The sequence below is a fragment of the Xenopus laevis genome, chromosome 5S (assembly GCF_017654675.1).
Source record: "Xenopus laevis strain J_2021 chromosome 5S, Xenopus_laevis_v10.1, whole genome shotgun sequence".
NCBI lineage: Eukaryota > Metazoa > Chordata > Amphibia > Anura > Pipidae > Xenopus > Xenopus laevis.
The window spans coordinates 23022114-23040532 of NC_054380.1; the positions used below are offsets into that span (position 1 = coordinate 23022114).

The window sequence follows — 18419 nt, forward strand, 5'->3', positions numbered from 1 at the left end:
ACCTCACCCAGCCAGCACCTCCATTTATAGACCTGTGCCCATCTCTGATGTCATAAAAGGGGTCAGGGCTGGGGTGCGCCAATAAATGGAGACTGCTGGAGTCACAAGCCAGCAGAGTAGGGGTCGCAGGCGGGTTTGGGTTGAGCTTTTCTACCGCTCTACACACCTGTGACCCCATTAAATTTGCGTGGAATTCAGCCTGAATCCACCCGTGGGTGGCACAGTGTCTGACTGGGGGGTCTTGGCCCACCAGAGCTGCCACTTCAGGGCCTCTGCCCCCACCCTGGACCCCCACCCCAGCCAAAAATCACCTGCCCCAGACATAAAGCTTCCACGTTCCCCTTCCCACCCCCCGCCAATGGGAACTTACGCGGGACGTCAGGAAGCACAAAAGCTACTGGCTGTGGGTATCGGGTCTGGCCCAGCGGGTTTTTTCCCGGTGTCCCGTTGGCTCAGTCTGACCCTGGGGTGGCACATTGCTAGAATTGACTCCCAGCTTCTGAACTTTGTCTTCTGAATGCTGCTTATCTTGGGACAGTCAGGGTGCTCATGCATATTAAACATGGCACATCAGTAATCAGAAAATGGTAGGGTTGGAATAGTAGGTTATATAGGAATTATACAAGGTATTATATGATAATGATTTAGGTATTATTGCCTATATAGCCTACTATTATTGGGGCAGTGATGTGGATCAATAGTTAGCTTTGCTGCCTTGTAGTGCTGGGTCCTGAGTTGATTCTGATCTTTTTGAATATATACATGCAAGGCATTTTTTGTTTGTTCTCCGTTTGAGGGTTTCCTCTGGGTGCTCTGGTTTCCTCCCAACCTCCAAACACATATAGGCAGGATAATGTCCTGGCTGGGACTGAACCTGGCACCCCAGCGTTGTAAGGCAACCGTGCTATCCATTGCATCACCATTCTGCTTTATTTAGCCCCAATATAAAGAGCATATTGTTTGTTCTTGGCTTTTTAGAGTACAACCCTGCCAACTGTATGATAATGTGCTTTTACATTTGAAGTTTGGAAGAGGAATCCGAGTTTTCCAGTGGCACGACGGCTTTGTGGGCAAGAAATCAAGAAGTGCACAAGGACATGCAGAGAATAACAGCAGTGTTTGGGAAGCTGAAGACCTATATTACTCTGCTTGCCTTACCAAGTACGTTGCCCTCTCTTGTAAATAATATAATTGCCTGTGAATTTTTCTTCTTTATGTGTTATATGCACACAACTTGCAAGGAAAGTGACCTTTCATGAGGCTTACATTACAGGCCTGTTTTGCCAAGGTAAGGAAAGTGCATAAGTGGAGCAGGGGGTGCTGCTTCCCATTCCTTTCCAGGTGCAGCTGCTTTTTACTGTCAGAATTACCTTCCCAACATAAAAGCCCACTTTTACTTTCCCTCCCAAGTGAGACACAACAAGCTGTTGAACATTAAATCTCAGTAATTTCCCAGTCATGCTCATCTCTTCACAGGACTATTAAGCGCGGCTCCAGAGCGGAGTATTTACGGCAGAGCACAGGGAAGGCTGCATTTTTAAATGCACAGTTGTCACTGTTCAGCTGGTGCCCTGCTTTACACTAGAACAATCTTGGCTTTGCCTGTGTTAAATCTCTTCTGGGGTCTGCCTGCAATATTAATGACCTGAATCTCATTTTAATAACGATGTTCCTAATTACTTAGGCACCAAACCAGGAGGGCTGCTGAGAACCAACTACGGGACCATACTGACACAGATATCCGAGGCTCTCCATAGACTTCATGATATTACAAAAGGTGATGTATAAAAGTATTTTCTGCAAACTGCTAAGCACAACTGTTGTTAATTCCACTATATGGTACATTTATTCTGAATTGTCTCCATAATTAAAGGGCATGTAAAGGCAAAAAAATTAAATCCCACTTTTACTTTCTTTAATGAAAAAGAAACTTATCTCCAATATACTTCGATTAAAAAATGTGTACCGTTTTTATAAGAAACCTGACTGTATGCAGTGAAATTCTCCCTTCATTTACTGCTGTGGATAAGAATTGTCAGATGGTCCCTAACTGCAGAGCAGGGAAACAATCATACTTATGAACAGCAGGGGAGCCCCCGCCTTACTTCCCAGCCATGCAGAACTCAAGCTTTGTTTATGACGATCCCTAAGCAGCCCAGACCCCACTGAGCATGTGCTCAGTCTTAGACTTGCAAAGATGTTTAACAAGGTTACAAGATGGTGACCCCCTGTAGCCAACTTTGAAAGCATAAATTATTTGTTTGATTAGGCTTGTGGTGCAGTAAGTTCATGTTTATATTTAGTTTACAAAATACAGCATTTCTAGCCTCATTCTGTTTTAGACTCTACATGCCCTTTAAATGACCTTGTTACATAACATAACGCCACTGCCTTTTCAGTTGGGCAACTTCGGGCAACTATTGAAAACTCATCGCCGCGTGTGCATTAGCGCAGGAGACTTTTCATTCTAGCCTATGGGGAAAAACGCTGAGGCAATTTCTCCCCGAATCTCCTCGTGTGGCCTTACCCTAAAGTTGAAAGAAAGAGGCTGCTCTGATGCTCTTCTGCTTAGGAAAGATTTGAAAAAGGTTTCTAATTTTATTCCTACGCAGAAGAACATCAGAGCAGCCTCTTTCTTTCTCCTGACAACTTCCTTGACTACTTGGTGGTCAGACTGGTGGGAAACTGACCAGCAGGTGGCGCTGTTGTAACAAAATCCATTCATATTAACAGTACATATTTCTCTTAATATCTTGGGAAAAAAAGAAAATAAACAATGAATGTAAACTGCATACGTTCTTAGAATAGCACTCTCATCAATTTTACATTCACTTATAATAAAGGTTTACTTATCCTTTAAAGGTGAAGAACCCTTTAAAACCGTTAACCTGTAGTGATGGGCGAATTTGCGCCGTTTCGCTTCACCGAAAAATTATCTGATTTTCTGGGGAAATCGTGAAACAGCCGGCGAATTTTCGCACCCGTTTCATGAATTTAGTCGCCGGCAGCAAATTTCGCTAATTCGCCGTGAATTTGCTCCTGGCGAATAAATTCACCCATCACTACTGACCTGTACAAGTATATATTGTTTCTCGGGACTCCGTAAGAGATCGGTCGGAACTTCCATCAAACAGGAAACATGGGGGTCCAATTCAGGCCTCAGACTTAATAGGAGAGAACCATATAAATACAAGCAGAAAAGAGCAAATAATAATAATAAATACAACTTCCACAGCATTGTCCAACTGTATCGGCTGGGATTTTGCTCTTTGTGGATGTATTTCTTAATTGCAAAGGGACATTGTCAAGTGCAGAGTCTGAATCTGTTACAATTTTCATACCCACAATAAAACCAAGGAGAACACTAATTTCCTACTGAATGTAACGATCGGCGTGCCAACTCGAAGTATAAAAAAAAAAAAATCACCTTCATGCAAAACGATTCTCCCGATGAAGGAGATTTTGCCCTAAAACATCCAAGGCACCCGCCCGGCTCTCATTAAGCCGAATCCATGCATTTTTCATGTTTCCGTATTTTACTCTGAGGACAATTTAGTTTTTATTTCTCAGGAGAAACGGGGCTATTATCATTTGCATATTTAATTTTAGAGCTCTCTAAACACTATAATAATAAAGCTGCTCTGGAACAGGAGTTGCCAGCAGCCACCGATAAGCTGAAAACCACGAATGATTGCATCTTGTCTTCTCTGGCGGCTTTATCCAATGTGACAAACAAGGTAAATGGAAACATTTTTCTTCACGTTTCAGTGTTGTTTTGTGTGGTCAATGAGTAGCAGCTCAGTTGTTTATATCAATGCGGCTAATGGAAATAGATGTAGTGGCTTCTGCCAATACTAGATCCGACTCCACATGAAAATCACAAATATTATTCCTAGTAAGTTAGGTTGAAAAAATACACAGGTTCATTAAATTCAACATTTTAAGTCTATATATAACCTGTCTAACTGGCAGTTGATCCAGAGGAAGGCAAAAAAACCCCATTTGAAGCCTCTCCAATTTGCCTCAGAGGGGGAAAAATTCCTTCCTGACTCCAAAATGGAAATCGGACTAGTCCCTGGATCAACTTGAACTATCTCCCATAACCCTGTATTAAATCTATCTAATGTATCAGCCTGTACCACTGATTCAGGGAGAGAATTCCACATCTTCACATCTTTCACTAAAAAACCCCTTCCGAATATTTAGGTGAAACCTTTCTTCTAATCGGAATGGGTGACCTCGTGTCAGCTGGAAAGACCTACTGGTAAATAAATCATTAGAGAGATTATTATATGATCCCCTTATATATTTATACATAGTTATCATATTGCCCCTTAAAGGAGAAGGAAACCCCCTGGGCGCAAAACCCCTCCCCCTCCCCTGTGTTGCCCCCCTTCCCTCCTCCCCCCTGGCCTACCTGTCCCCCTGGGCAAATGTCCCTAACTTGTTACTCACCCCTCTGCGAAGGTCCTGTCCACGGAGTTCACAGTCGCCATCTTCTCCCACACGCATCTTCTTCCTGCTTTGAACGGCGTTTTGGCGCATGCGCAGTAGGAGCATTTACCGGTATGGATCTACTGCGCATGTGCCAAAAGTCACAAAGTTTTCCGATTTCACTTTGTGACTTTTGGCGCATGCGCAGTAGATCCATACCGGTAAATGCTCCTAGCAGGAAAAGCAGGAAGAAGACGCGCGTGGGAGAAGATGGCGACTGTGAACTCCGTGGACAGGACCTGCGCAGAGGGGTGAGTAACAAGTTAGGGACATTTGCCCAGGGGGACAGGTAGGCCGGGGGGAGGAGGGAAGGGGGGCAACACAGGGGAGGGGGGAGGGGTTTTGAGCCCAGGGGGTTTCCTTCTCCTTTAAACGCATCTTCTCCAGCGTGAACATCCCCAATTTGGCCAGTCTTTCCTCATAGCTAAGATTTCCCATACCTTTTACCAGCTTAGTTGCCCTTCTCTGTACCCTCTCTAATACAATAATGTCCTGTTTGAGTGATGGAGACCAAAACTGTACGGCATATTCTAGATGGGCCTTACAAGTGCTCTATACAGTAGAAGAATGACCCCCTCCTCCCGTAAATTAATTCCCCTTTTAATACAGCTCAAGACCTTATTTGCCCTTGATGCTGCTGACTGGCATTGCTTGCTACAGCCAAGTTTATTATCTACAAGGACTTCAAGCATTGTTGCATTAAAGAAAGACTGAGTGTGCCTGTCTTTCTGATTCCCCTTCACCCTCCTGGTCCTGATCATTCGTTCCCCATTTCTGTGACCCCTGGCACACGCAGTGATAGGCGTTTAAATTCAGCGGGCGCAAATTTCTGTGTTTCGCCGTCGGCGAATAAATTTGCGAAGCTACCGTGAAAATTCGCCTGCGTCATAAAAGTCGCTCGCGTCAAAACAGACGCACGTAAACACTATTCGGACACCCATTGACTTTAACGCCAACTAATAGTGCCCAACCGGATGCATGCACAAGGGTGCCAGTAAAACCCGCAAATGAAAATGCCGTAAACTCAATGACATATATAATGTTCACTCGCAGATGGAGCACTGGCTACCCCAAAGGATCTCCTGATGTATAACAAATAGATCTAAGCAGGATTCCCAGAAGTCAATTTGATTAAAAAGCTTGACCTATGATTAAACTTTTAAGGGCTACGTATCTTAGAAGAGTTCATATGATCCAGAACCTTTGGAATCCAGCTTTGAAAATCTAGAATATTTGGGATATCCCTTGAAACATCTGGAATAGTCAACACTATCTGTTGTCTTTCAAAATACCGGTTGTATTTCTTATGCGTCTGGCATATATCTTTCAGATTGCAACCTTCTTCAGCAACAACCTGGACTTCTTCATTTCCTCACTGAGTTATGGACCAAAAGGGGGCCTGGGGTTCACAAACCCTCTATCAGCTGAAATGATGCTTGCATATAAAAAGAAAGCGTCCCAGTACATAAACAGTTTAAAGAAGGTTTGTATATGTATTAGAATTGTGTTGCACCTCTTCACCATAGTTCTTTCTAATTGCTAGGAACTTACAAGCTCCACTGGGACACAAACCATCGCCACTCTAACCAGTCTCAGTTGCTGTGCAATATGGCCGCTCTCCATAAATAAATAAAGCTCTCAAAGGAACATGCATGAAATTAATCATGGCTTTGGGCTCCTTGTTATTTGTGGCCATGGATATAAAGAACAAAGACTAATAATGTGTATAAAAAATCTGTTAGCTAGGAATTGACCATTTATGCATGGCAAAAAAAAAAGAATGCTCTGATGTTCTTTTGCTTAGGAAAAATTCGAGAAAGGTTTCTAATTATTTTCCTAGGCAGAAGAACATCAGAGCAGCCTCTTCCTTTCTCCAGACAACTTCCTTGACTACTTGGTGGTCAGACTGGTGGGAAACTGACCAGCAGGTGGTGCTGTTGTAACAAAATTCATTAATATTAACCGTACATATTTCCCTTAATATCTCGGGGGGAAAAGAAAATAAATAATGAATGTAAATTGGAAAAGTTCTTAGAATAGCACTCTCATCAATTTTACATTCACTTATTTTAAAGTTTTACATATCCTTTAAAAGTAATATAGTAGTTGAGGGTGAGTTAAAAAAAATAAAAAAAGGAATGTGTTCATCAGGTTCAGCTCTTTGGTCAGTTAGCTGCTGCCTCCATTCTAGTTCACTTGGCCAGTGAGCGTTCCTACTGTCCCCACCCAGAATTTATTTGCCCCCAACATGCCGTCCTCTGTGAGTTCCAAACATTGGTAGACACAAACAGAGCCGGTAGCAGCTGCAGTACCGAGCCATTTCGGTGTCCTTTTCCCCGTCTCTTCCCTGTGTGTTTCACCTTTATTGTCTGTTTTTGGAATGGTTTTCCCTACTGCATACTGGGAGTTATTGTCTTGATTCGGAGGTACCACGAGGGTGCAAGGTGGGCGCTATTTAATGACATTTCCAATTAAAGAGACAACAAAAAAATGCAACGACCTCCCCACTTTCTGGCTCATCAGCCATTTTAATAAATTTATTTTAATAAATTAGCTGATATAGCGCTGATTTTAAATTCAGGTTTATTAAGGGGCCGATTCATCAATAGTCGAATATCGAGGGTTAATTAACCCTCGATATTCGACTGGGAACTAAAATCGTTCGACTTCGAATATCGAAGTCGAACGATTTTGCGCAAATCCTGCGATCGATCGATCGAAGGATTTTTCGTTCGATCGAACGATTAAATCCTTCGAATCGAACGATTCGAAGGATTTTAATCCAACGATCGAAGGAAAATCCTTCGATCAAAAAATCACAGGCAAGCCTATGGGGACCTTCCCCATAGGCTAACATTGACTTCAGTAGGTTTTATCTACCGAAGTAGGTGGTCGAAGTATTTTTTAAAGAGACAGTACTTCGATTATCGAATGGTCGAATAGTCGAACGATTTTTACTTCGAATCGTTCGAATTCGAACGAATTTAACCAATTCGATGGTCGAAGTACCCAAAAAATACTTCGAAATTCGAAGTCTTTTACATTCGAATTCTTCACTCGAATTTTGTAAATCTGCCCCTAGATGTCTGAGCTATTTTCATTTTAGACATGTACAGTAAGCAACATACCACCTGCACTGAAAATTAGGGATGCACACTATTTTGGATTCGGTCAAACCCCCGAATCCTTTGCTAAAGATTCGGCCAAATACCGAACCGAATCCGAACCCTAATTTGCATATGCAAATTAGGGGTGGGAAGGGGAAAACAGTTATATGCAAATTACGATTTGGATTCGGTTCGGCTGGGCAGAAGGATTCGGCCGAATCCGAATCCTGCTGAAAAAGGCCGAATCCTGGCCCAATCCCGATCCGAATCCTGGATTCGGTGCATCCCTACTGAAAATGATTGAAAAATCCCGGATAACAGATTCTATACCCGCTCTACATTTTTGATGAAAGTCAAAGATAGATATTTGCAATCTGAACTTGTGATGACCAGAAGAACCCCTTTACAATAATTTGAACTTGGGGGCTTGAGTTCAAATGGATGAAGACAAATCTTTTCCTTTTCTTTCTGTACCCACTTGCTCATTGGTGTCCTGGTTAATAATAGGTATAGGTTTGCCTTCCCAATGATCTCCCAAACACCATTGTCTATTACAGCCCTGCCCAGCTTCAGTGCCTTATGGAGAGGCTCTAGTGAATCGCAGCGTCCTTCTGAGTTCTACAGAAAGCAGGGAAGGTCTAGCACAACAGGTAAGGCTTTTTATACTAAGTTAACATTGTAAAGTCAATTTGTTTCAGGACTCTAAGGGAGTTATTTACTAAACTCCGAATGCAAAAATCCCGAAAAATTTGTGATTTTTTTTAATAAAATCGGACTTTTGAAAAATCACAAATTTTTCGGAATTTATTAAACCCCAAGGATGGAAAAGTCCGAATCTGAAAATCCAGCATGTCAGACCTGTCGAGGGAGACGTCCCAATGATTTTTTGATGTGCGCTGGGTTACGTGCAATACCCCGAAGTTTCCGGGCAAAAAAGCATAAGAAATCTGAGGTTTCGGACGAAAAATCCCAAAAAATCTTGAAAAACTATTTTTTTCCCCCGCAAAGCTAATTTTTGGGAAAATGTAATAATAAATAAGAATAAAAACCTGAGTGGATTTGATCAGAGTTTGTAGCAGAAAAAGTTGAGATAAATCGGACTTTGATAAATAACCCCCTAACACATTGCAGCCAATGGGTTAGTGTCTTGGGGACACTAACACGTTGTGGTTACTGAAGGTAAATAACTAATTGCAATAGGGTTGATTGGCCGGGGAGATTTGCAACATTCTGCTACCCAAACATAGTGAATAAAAAGTTTTTCCTTTGTGTATAAAATCAGAAGATAATCTTTTGCACCAGTTTTGCAGAGCATGATGGGGCTTTGCATTGAGTAAACTTTGGTGACTGTACCATAACCCCAGCTTGCTGCCCCATTCGTGTATTCATTCATTCATGCACCCACTCTAACCTTGAGTCCTATATTCCACTAGCTTCACCACACATGGCAGATGGACTAGAGAAGCAAGGAAAGACTTTTTGGATTCAGGCATCCCCTTTGGTGTCAAAAACCCTTTTGCTCCTGACAATGTTACAGATAGATGAAAACTTTCAATACATACAGTTATATAAAAAATAAAATAAAGATTAACTCTTTCCATGAGTAGTAGGCTTCAGGAGGCCACTGTGACCTTTAGCTGCTTCTATAGAGGGTAAAACAGGGAATACATTGTGTTGAAGAATAAAGGCACCTTTGCAGCAGTATTCCCTGCGCCTCATGGTATCATTACCCACTTTCAGATTGATTATATGATTGCTTTGGATGGAGCAAGGGTTCCTGATACCTGATTAAAGAATTAAGGGTAAATATACAAGTTCTACTTGATTGTACTGCCTCTATAGAGGCCAGCTCCATGATTTGAGAGCCATTAAGCTATAAATAAGAACTCAAAGGCAGGGCCCGGCACAATAGAATGTGCAGACAAACTTGTAACATTAACCTTAGACAGTACATCTAAAAAAAAGTTATTTAAAAAAGGTTTTGTGGTCCTTTAATTATCAACAATTGCAAGTGCAGAAAGTCATTTATTTCGTGGGCCCTTTCCCCAGGTTTTGTTAGTTCATCCTTTGTTTTAGGCTTTTGTAGTCACGGCTGCTTTGTGATGTGTTGGCAGGTGCAGCAAAGCCTGGAGAAGATGGGCGAGCTGGAGCAGGAGAAAGAGCACTGGATGCTGGAGGCGCAACTGTCCAAGGTTAAACTGGAGAAAGAGACTCGCAGAATCGCTGCTCTCATAAAGAATACAGAGAATGGGCAGCTGCCGGAGGTGCCACATGATGATGCCTTCTTATTAAATGCAGGGGAGCTTGGGAAGGGAAACTCAACAGAGACCACAAGCAACAGCTTGGTAAGGAACTCTTTTCCATTTATCTTGCTTATAAACACAAGCCAACTCCGTATGTTCCAAATCTAGCAAAGGGCAGTGAGGGATTTTAATTAACATGGTTCTCTCAGAGCCTGGTACAGGTATGGGATCCGGAAACCCGTTATCCAGAAAGCTCCAAATTATGGAATGGCCACCTTCCATAGACTCCATTTTATTCAAATAATCCAAATTTTTAAAAAATTTCCATTTTCTCTGTAATAATAAAACAGTAGCTTGTACGTGATCCCAACTAAGATATAATTGATCCTTAGTGGAAGCAAAACCAGCCTATTGGGTTTAGTTAATGTTTACATGATTTTCTAGTAGACTTAAGGTATGAAGATCCAAATAATGGAAAGATCCGTTATCCGGAAAACCCCAGGTCCCGAGCATTCTGGATAACAGGTCCCATACTTGTAGTACTCGCATTGAATGGGGATGTAGGGGGCCACTAACCCTGCCACTTAGGGTTGCCACCTTTTTTGAAAAAATATACAGGTATCGGACCTGTTATCCAGAATTCTCGGGACCTGGGCTTTTCCGGATAACGGATCTTTCTGTAATTTGGCTCTTCATGCCTTAAGTCTACTAAAATTCATTCAAACATTAAATAAACCCAATAGGCTGGTTTTGCTTCCAATAAGGATTAATTATATCTTAGCTGGGATCAAGTACAAGCTACTGTTTTATTATTACAGAGAAAAAAGAAATATTTTTTAAAAATTTGGATTATTTGGATAAAATGGAGTCTATGGGAGACAGTCATTCCATAATTTGGAGCTTTCTGGATATCGGGTTTCCGGATAAAGGATCCTATACCTGTACCAGCCTTCCTGTATATTTAGATTTATTCCCTACTAATTACATTGGGGTTAAGCATTATTTTAACTGGTCAGGCCGGTATAATACTGGTCAGGTGGCAACCCTACTGCCACTTGGCTGGACTTTGTAAAAGGTGAGGATCCCCTTTAATAATTAACTGCAGTGTAATGAGCCACTTTACAGTGTAGCTTGCCTTTCTAAACGTCTGAACTAATGGTTCCCTTGGCATGGCCACACATATCTTAAAGGGGTGTTTCACCTTTAAGTTAACATTTACCCCCATATGTAATAAAAGGCACTAAGTTTGCCCAGGAGCAGTAACCCATAGCAACCAATAAGACGTTTCCTTTTAAACGGGTGACCAGCAAATGCTACCTGCTGATTGGTTGCTATGGGTTACTGCTCCTGGGCAAATTTAGCGCATTTTATTATAATACCCTCTTAGTATGCTATAAAGTGACCAATTATAAGCAACTTTTCAATTATTCTTAATTATTATTTTTTTTATAGTTTTGGATCCATTTGCCTTCTTCTTCTGACTCTTTCCGGCTTTCAAATAACATCTTAAATAAGGCGACACATTTATTATTACTGCTATTTTTTATTCTTCGTCTTTCTATTCAGGCTCCAGTCTCTTATTCAAATCAATGCATGGTTGCTGGGGTATTTTGCACCCTAGCAACCAGATGGCTGAAATTGCCATCTAGAGAGCTGCAGAATAAAAAGCTAAATAACTCAAAAACCACATAAATAATAAAAAATGAAAACCAATTGCAAATTGTCTCAAAATATCCCTCTCTACATCATACTAACAATTAATTTAAGCAGAAGCCAAGCTATTTAGGCAGGCCCTAGGGCTCTACTATGAGTGGGCCTGCCATGTACATGAAGAATAGAGCATTAGAGCGAGGCAGTAGTTAGAGGGTTTCTGCTGGAACATCACTGACACTGAACTCCTTGTTGGTCTGCAGCCATGTAGCAGCTTTGCACATTGATGCCTTGGTAATAAACAAGACCACTGGAGATTAGAGAGAATTTCAGCAGCCTGAGCTTTAAGTATTCTCCTTGGCCTGTTGTGCATATTCCAGCTCCACTTCTACATTTAATGACAGTTTGAGGCCTGATAACTGAACCCCAGAGAGACGCTCTTGCCCTTCAATGGAAACGCTTCCAGCCATCCATTCACTTTGTCTTCCATTAGTCTATTATCACTAAATGACAGTGTCTGGGTCCGTGCTCTCCATCAAATGATCCTCCTGGCGGAGGCCTGGACGTGTTTGGCAGCGAGCGCAAGATGATTGCAATAAATTAAATATGATAAGCTGCATAAAATGATTTTGTCGGTTGAAAAACATAGCAGTGCGTTTGAAGATTCGAACAGGAGTGGAGCTTTGAAACTGCCATCTGTTGCTGACCTAATTTGTTAGATGTGCTCCAGTCGATAACCGCAGCGCACTTCCCCAGACTTAACCCCTTTGTCTCCTTTGCCTTGAAGGGAAGTGGAAGAAATTGGGCGAAAAGCCGCTGAATTCTATTTTCTAAGTTTATGTTCTCTGTTTCCTTTTTAGATTGGAATGCTAACTGTCACTACAGAAGATCTACAGGTATGTGTGTATACAGTAGAACCTTCATTTTACATCCCCTGATTTAAAGTTTTCCCTTATTTTACATTGTTGTTTTGTGGTCCCACCTATATATTATGCACAATGCATTTACCTAATTTTACACCATTTTTTTCTGTTCCCCTGAAAAACGTAAAATAGGGGTTCTATTGTATATGTATATAATGTGTAAAGTGATGTCACTCACTGGACAAAAAATGTCAAAAAAGATTTCCTTGATAAAGGTTCCTGTGTGCGACTGAAACGTCGGATTAATAAACCTTTTTTTCTTTTTTGACATTTTTTGTCTGTTGTTTAAATCCTGTGAGTGCCATCACTTTACACATTGCATCTACTATTTGCATGAGCACCCAGGTCTCGACTATCTATAGGATGTGCGGCTCATACACACTGCCTTATATATATATATATATATATATATATATATATATATATATATATATATATATATATATAAATTGTAGAAAGGACCAGCACTCCGTTTTCCAAAAAATTCTGTAATTTATTGTAATGTCACAGTGTCTGAATTTTTTGGAAAACGGAGTGCTGGTCCTTTCTACAATTTTTTATATACCATTTTGACCAAGCACCCGGTAAAACGACATGTTGTGAAGGAGTGTGGGTATCATCTGCATTTTCGTTATATATATATATATATATATATATATATATATATATATATATATATATATATATATATATATATATATATATATATATATAAAATAAGCCAAAAAACGCACTCACAGGTCTTTCTTAATGGTGAAAAAAGAAAGGTGTATTCAATGTTTCGGTCCCTACTTTCGGCCTTCTTCAGGAATCAACAACTGCTGTACAAACAGAGTGCTCTATTTGAATGTGAAATGGCGCCACACCTCACCCACTATAATCAGCCTGGGGTCTTGTGTCTTCGCAGCCTATCTGGTCCTCAACTCACCCACTGTAGTCCCTGCTCTAGTGGTTTAAATACCACGGGGTCCTGACCTCACTACTTCTCCTTGTTGGAGCGGAAACTGCTCACTATATACCCTGAGCCTCTCTATTGCTCCTACAGCAACTATGACACAATCTGTCTATCGCTAAATATCTCTATCTATCCTTAACACTGGCAGCCCTGGACCTGTAATACCTCTCAAAGAGGCAAGGTCCCATGAAAGACCCTGAACACATGGTGCTAAACCACTTTATACTGCTGCCACCTAGTGGACAAACACTCTAATTGCTGTTGACCCAGGAAAAGGGACATAGCTGCCTGAATTAAACTAAAGGACCATTAGGTGTCCTTTTACCAAGGGGAGACTGCCTGAGTTAAAAGTACCCAAACCTCAGGGTCCCTACAAAAACATTCCAGCATCAGGACAAGTAACCTTTAGGATGCAGAGGTGTTGCCTCCCGCATGCTAGAATGCCATTAAAAAAAAAAAAAGAAGCCACAGGACAACATTCTGCCACACATCCAGCACTTTGTTGGCAGAATGAAGAAAGCAAATCTCTGGTTGGTTGCTTTAGGTTAATTAAAAGATGCCCTCTTTTTTCTGCATTGCACCAATCCAAATGTAGCTTGCATTTTAGCAGTTACATGTAACTAAATAATCTTTATAATACTCTGTGGTGAACATAGTTAATTATGTCTCCTTAGATAACAAGGAAACCTTACACAAGGCAGATACTATTTGCTTTAATCTTGAAGTTAAACATAAGCCTAATGGGATGAGGTTTATATTCTGGGGAATGCGCACATCTTCCATAACGGAACAAACGGCACCCTGATGCCACTGCACCTGCACACAATGCAGCCATCATTATCCTGCCTAGACCTAGTATTGATAATTATTTAATCTCGTTGCCATATTAAAGCAGTTGTTCATCAGTCTTTAAAATTGTTACATGCGCATCTCTTCTTGAACCAAGTTCTCGAGGGAAGAATTCCGGGAGCTGCAATGCTTTTTGCCTGCTTGTTCTGACTGCAGTCTGTTCTGTATTCACAGGCTCCAGATCAGGACTCCAGAGAAGAACTGATCAAAAATCATTACATGACCAGAATAGCAGAGCTCACAACACGCTTACAACAGGCAGACAGCAAAGCAGTTCATTTGTATGCGGAGGTATGTTCCCATGAGCAGGTACATACGTGTGATTGTGACACTATACATAGCTTATGCCTTTAAAACAGAGATACAGCACTGCTGGGTCTGCAAGAGAAATCTTCTACACTAGGGGTCCCCAACCTTTTTTGGCCCGGGGACCAAAAAATAGCCAATTTTTTTTCCAAGGACCGGGGAGGGGGTCGAAGGGGGCCGTGAGGGGGTCGGGGAAGGGGGTCAGAAGAGTTTGGGGAGGTTGTCGGAGGAGTCAGCGTCCAATTTGGGCATGCTGGCGTCCTATTATTGAGCACCGGCGTCAAATTTGGCGCACCGCGTTCAATTTTCGGCGGCCCAGGACTATACATGGCCCGGTGATTGGGGACCCCTGTTCTACACAACTAACTTGCTTATATGTGAATTATTATTTATTTGTAACTGTTTATGATTTATAAGATCAGTGGAGTAATTAGATACCACAGTGCCCCACAGCAAATAAATTTTTAGACCCCCAAAATGTTTGAAGGTTGATTTGTTTTATTAGGAATGCACTGAATCCAGAATTCGGTTCGGGAATCGGCCAGGATTCGCCCTTTTTCATTTTCGGCTGAATCCTACTGCCCTGCCGAACTGAATCCTAATTTGTTTATGCAAATTAGGGGCGGGGAGGGAAATCGTGTAACTTTTTATCACAGAACAAGGAAGTAAAAAATGTTTCCCCCTTCCCCCCCTAATTTGCATATGCAATTTAGGATTCGCTTGGTATTGGCCAAATCTTTCGCAAAGGATTCGGGGGTTCGGCCAAATCTAAAATAGTCGATTAGGTGCATCCCTAATATTATTGACACTGTATATGAATTAGGGCCTCATGGGGCCCCTATACTTCCTGGGCTGCCCTGCAGCTGCAGGGTCTGTAGGTACGACCCTGTATTAGATCTTGTTTGCAGACTTGAAAATGGCTTTGTCTTACCAGAAAGGGGGTTGGAGTCCAAGTGGGTCACACAGGTTTGTGGTGCATAGAGCAATGCTTCTCGGACACACATGCTGGGTAAAGAACAATCTCAATATGATATTGTAAATTGCTTTTCCAAGTATCAGAAGGAATTATATATTAATTTCAACTTGCACCTCTGTAATAACATCCCTCTATATATTTAAATATACAGTGTCGGGCGCTTGCTAAGCGGTTAGCATTGGCAGACAAATCCAATAGGAGCCTAACGGAAGAGACCATATCTTCAGTTCAGAGCATCAGCAAGTTACAGGTATTTTTCTCCTTCAACCCATCCTTCCAAGCCAATAATATATATTTCAGTTACTTATCCAAATACCAGTGGTTTAGAGAAGACCCAGCCATTAAAGGCCCTTGAGCGCATACATTACCGTACCCTAAATAAATAAGGCTCTGATTTAGGTTCTACTGGCTTTTTGTGATTCCTGTAGGAGTTATTCAAAAAATACAGAAATTAAATTCCACCCAACTATTCACGTGCAAGCTGTATGAACATGTGACTTCATAAATCTACATGACTGCATCGGATCAGCCAGGTCACATGATTTGCACAAAGTCTCGATACAGAGGAAAGGAATATGTTTGGAAAGCGATGAAGGCTGAGAAGCAAGAGGAAGGAAGACACTTAGAAGGGATTAAAGGATACGTAAAACTTTAAAATAAGTGAATATAAAATTGATGAGAGTGCTATTCTAAGAACTTTGCAATTTACATTCATTATTTATTTTCTTCCCCCCCCCCAAGATATTAAGGGAAATATGTACTGTTAATGTGAATGAATTTTGTTCCAACAGCGCCACCTGCTGGTCAGTTTCCCACCGGTCTGACCACCAAGTAGTCAAAGAAGTTGTCGGGAGAAAGAATGAGGCTGCTCTGATGTTCTTCTGCTTAGGAAAAAGATTAGAAACCTTTCTCACATCTTTTCTAAGCAGAAGAACATCAGAGCAGCCTCTTTCTTTCTCCTGACAACTTCCTTGACTATTTGGAGGTCAGAATGGTTGGAAACTGTATAGCAGGTGGCGCTTTTGTAACAACATTCATTCATATTAACATATTTCCCTTGAAGGAGATGGAAAGGTTAAAATTAAGTAAACTTTATCAGAAAGGTCTAAATAAATACACTAGTAAAACCTCAATGTAATGCTGCTCTGAGTCCTCAGTCCTGTCAAAAGAAACACTGCATTTCTTCCCTACTATTGTGTACACATGGGCTTCTGTATCAGACTTCCTGGTTTCAGCTTAAACCTCCAGGGCTAGGGCTTGAGCATGCTCAGTTTGCTCCTCTCTCCATCTCCCTTCCCCCCTCCCTCCTCCCCTCCCTGCTGTAATCTGAGCCCAGAGCTATGAGTGAGCAGGGAGAGACTCAGGCAGGAAGTGATGTTACACCAAGCTAATATGGCAGCTGCTATCCTAAACAAACAGAGAGAGTTGTTTACTCAGGTATGGTAAAGCATTTTGCAGAATAAATGTAGTGTTATAGCTTGCACTAATCTATTGGCAATAAATTGCTTTGTTAGCTTTCCTTCTCCTTTAATATCTAGGGGGGAAAAAGAAAATAAATAATGAATGTACATTGCAAAAGTTCTTAGAATAGCACTCATCAATTTTTCATTCACTTATTTTGAAGGTTTACTTATACTTTAAAGCTGAAGCTCAGTCCGCTGAGTTTGTAGACAGAACAAGAGAGCAGGGCGTTTGCCACATTGTTGCTGTAACTTGTGTTCGTTCTTATTAACATCAATGTGACTTCCCTCGGCTTTCATCTCCCACCCTTAATATCTACTTATCTGTAATTCCCACTCTGGGGACACAGCTGTGCAAAGACAACTTTCTCTTAGATTCGCACTTCTGTCCCGTGACCCTGCTGCTCCCGCCAAATGGTCGGACAGCTGGGCAGGACTGATGCAAATCGCCAAGCAGGACCTGAAACAAAACCGTGAGATCCAACACTTCCAGTCGCTTTTGGGGATCATTTAACAAGGTTCTCTTTCTTCTTTTAACAAGGTTCTCTTTTCTTGCTCAGCCACATATCATGCTAATTTTGACACCATTCTAAAAAGAATCCAATTCTCTTGCTCGGTTACATCAGACTCTGTGACTTGGAAATGTTTTCTAAATAGCATTTAATTTATCCTCTGTGTATTAATGCACATTCTCTCCTCTCCTTTTATCTCTTCTCCTTCCCTGGGCTTTGGATTCCTTGATGACCTTTATGTTGAAGAATACTGATTGCCGTCAGCATTGCTTTCTTTTTTTTCAGCTTTGGACATGAATAATGTAGTGTCTTATTCGTGTGCACTGTCAGAAAGATACATGGGCATTTTAATAAGAGCAGAGCCTGCTGCCTCTTTCTTTCCCCCTCCCCTCCTGTTATGCTTAAAGGAAAACTTTCATCAGTAGACTGGATATATTCTTCATTATACTGAAAGGGCTTCAAAATTGATACAGGTGTTTCAGCCATATAGCTGGGTGGGTGTTCATTTATTATAAATATACTGCTAAGCACCCCTGCCAGCAAAGTTTGGTTCTAACCCACCACCCACACACCTCCCTCAAGGGTCGCCTACTTCCACATCCATTGGTGCTGTCCAGTGGAGGGAAGTCACTTGAACCTCACTAAAAGCCCTGTCAGCTATGGAGTCTGCCCTCCTGTAATTACTGGAACCCTTTCATCTATGGAGTCTGTCCTCCTGTAGTAAATTTAACCCCTGTCAGCTATGGAGTGTGTCCTCCTGTAGTTACTGGAATCCCTGTCAGCTATGGAATCTGTCCTCCTGTAGCCACTGGAACCTCTTTCATCGAAGGAGTCTTTCCTCCTGTAGTTACTGGAACTCTTGTCCGCTATGGAGTCTGTCTACCTGTAGCCCCTGGAACCCCTTTCACCGAAGGAGTCTTTCCTCCTGTAGTTCCTGGAAGCCC

General features: G+C 41.6%; 1 protein-coding gene across 5 annotated transcripts in view; it reads left to right on the top strand.

Moving 5' to 3' along the window:
- The window catches only part of LOC108717743 (protein phosphatase 1 regulatory subunit 21-like), a 38047-nt gene that overhangs the window by 16415 nt on the left and 3213 nt on the right, over window positions 1-18419 (top strand). For all 5 annotated transcript variants that reach the window (XM_018265048.2, XM_041564288.1, XM_041564289.1 and 2 more), the window contains 9 exons: window positions 1025-1161; window positions 1685-1777; window positions 3610-3737; window positions 5825-5977; window positions 8159-8251; window positions 9716-9946; window positions 12355-12390; window positions 14396-14512; window positions 15655-15753. In XM_018265048.2, coding sequence (XP_018120537.1) covers window positions 1025-1161; window positions 1685-1777; window positions 3610-3737; window positions 5825-5977; window positions 8159-8251; window positions 9716-9946; window positions 12355-12390; window positions 14396-14512; window positions 15655-15753 — 1087 coding nt within the window. The remainder of the gene's footprint in view (window positions 1-1024; window positions 1162-1684; window positions 1778-3609; window positions 3738-5824; window positions 5978-8158; window positions 8252-9715; window positions 9947-12354; window positions 12391-14395; window positions 14513-15654; window positions 15754-18419) is intronic.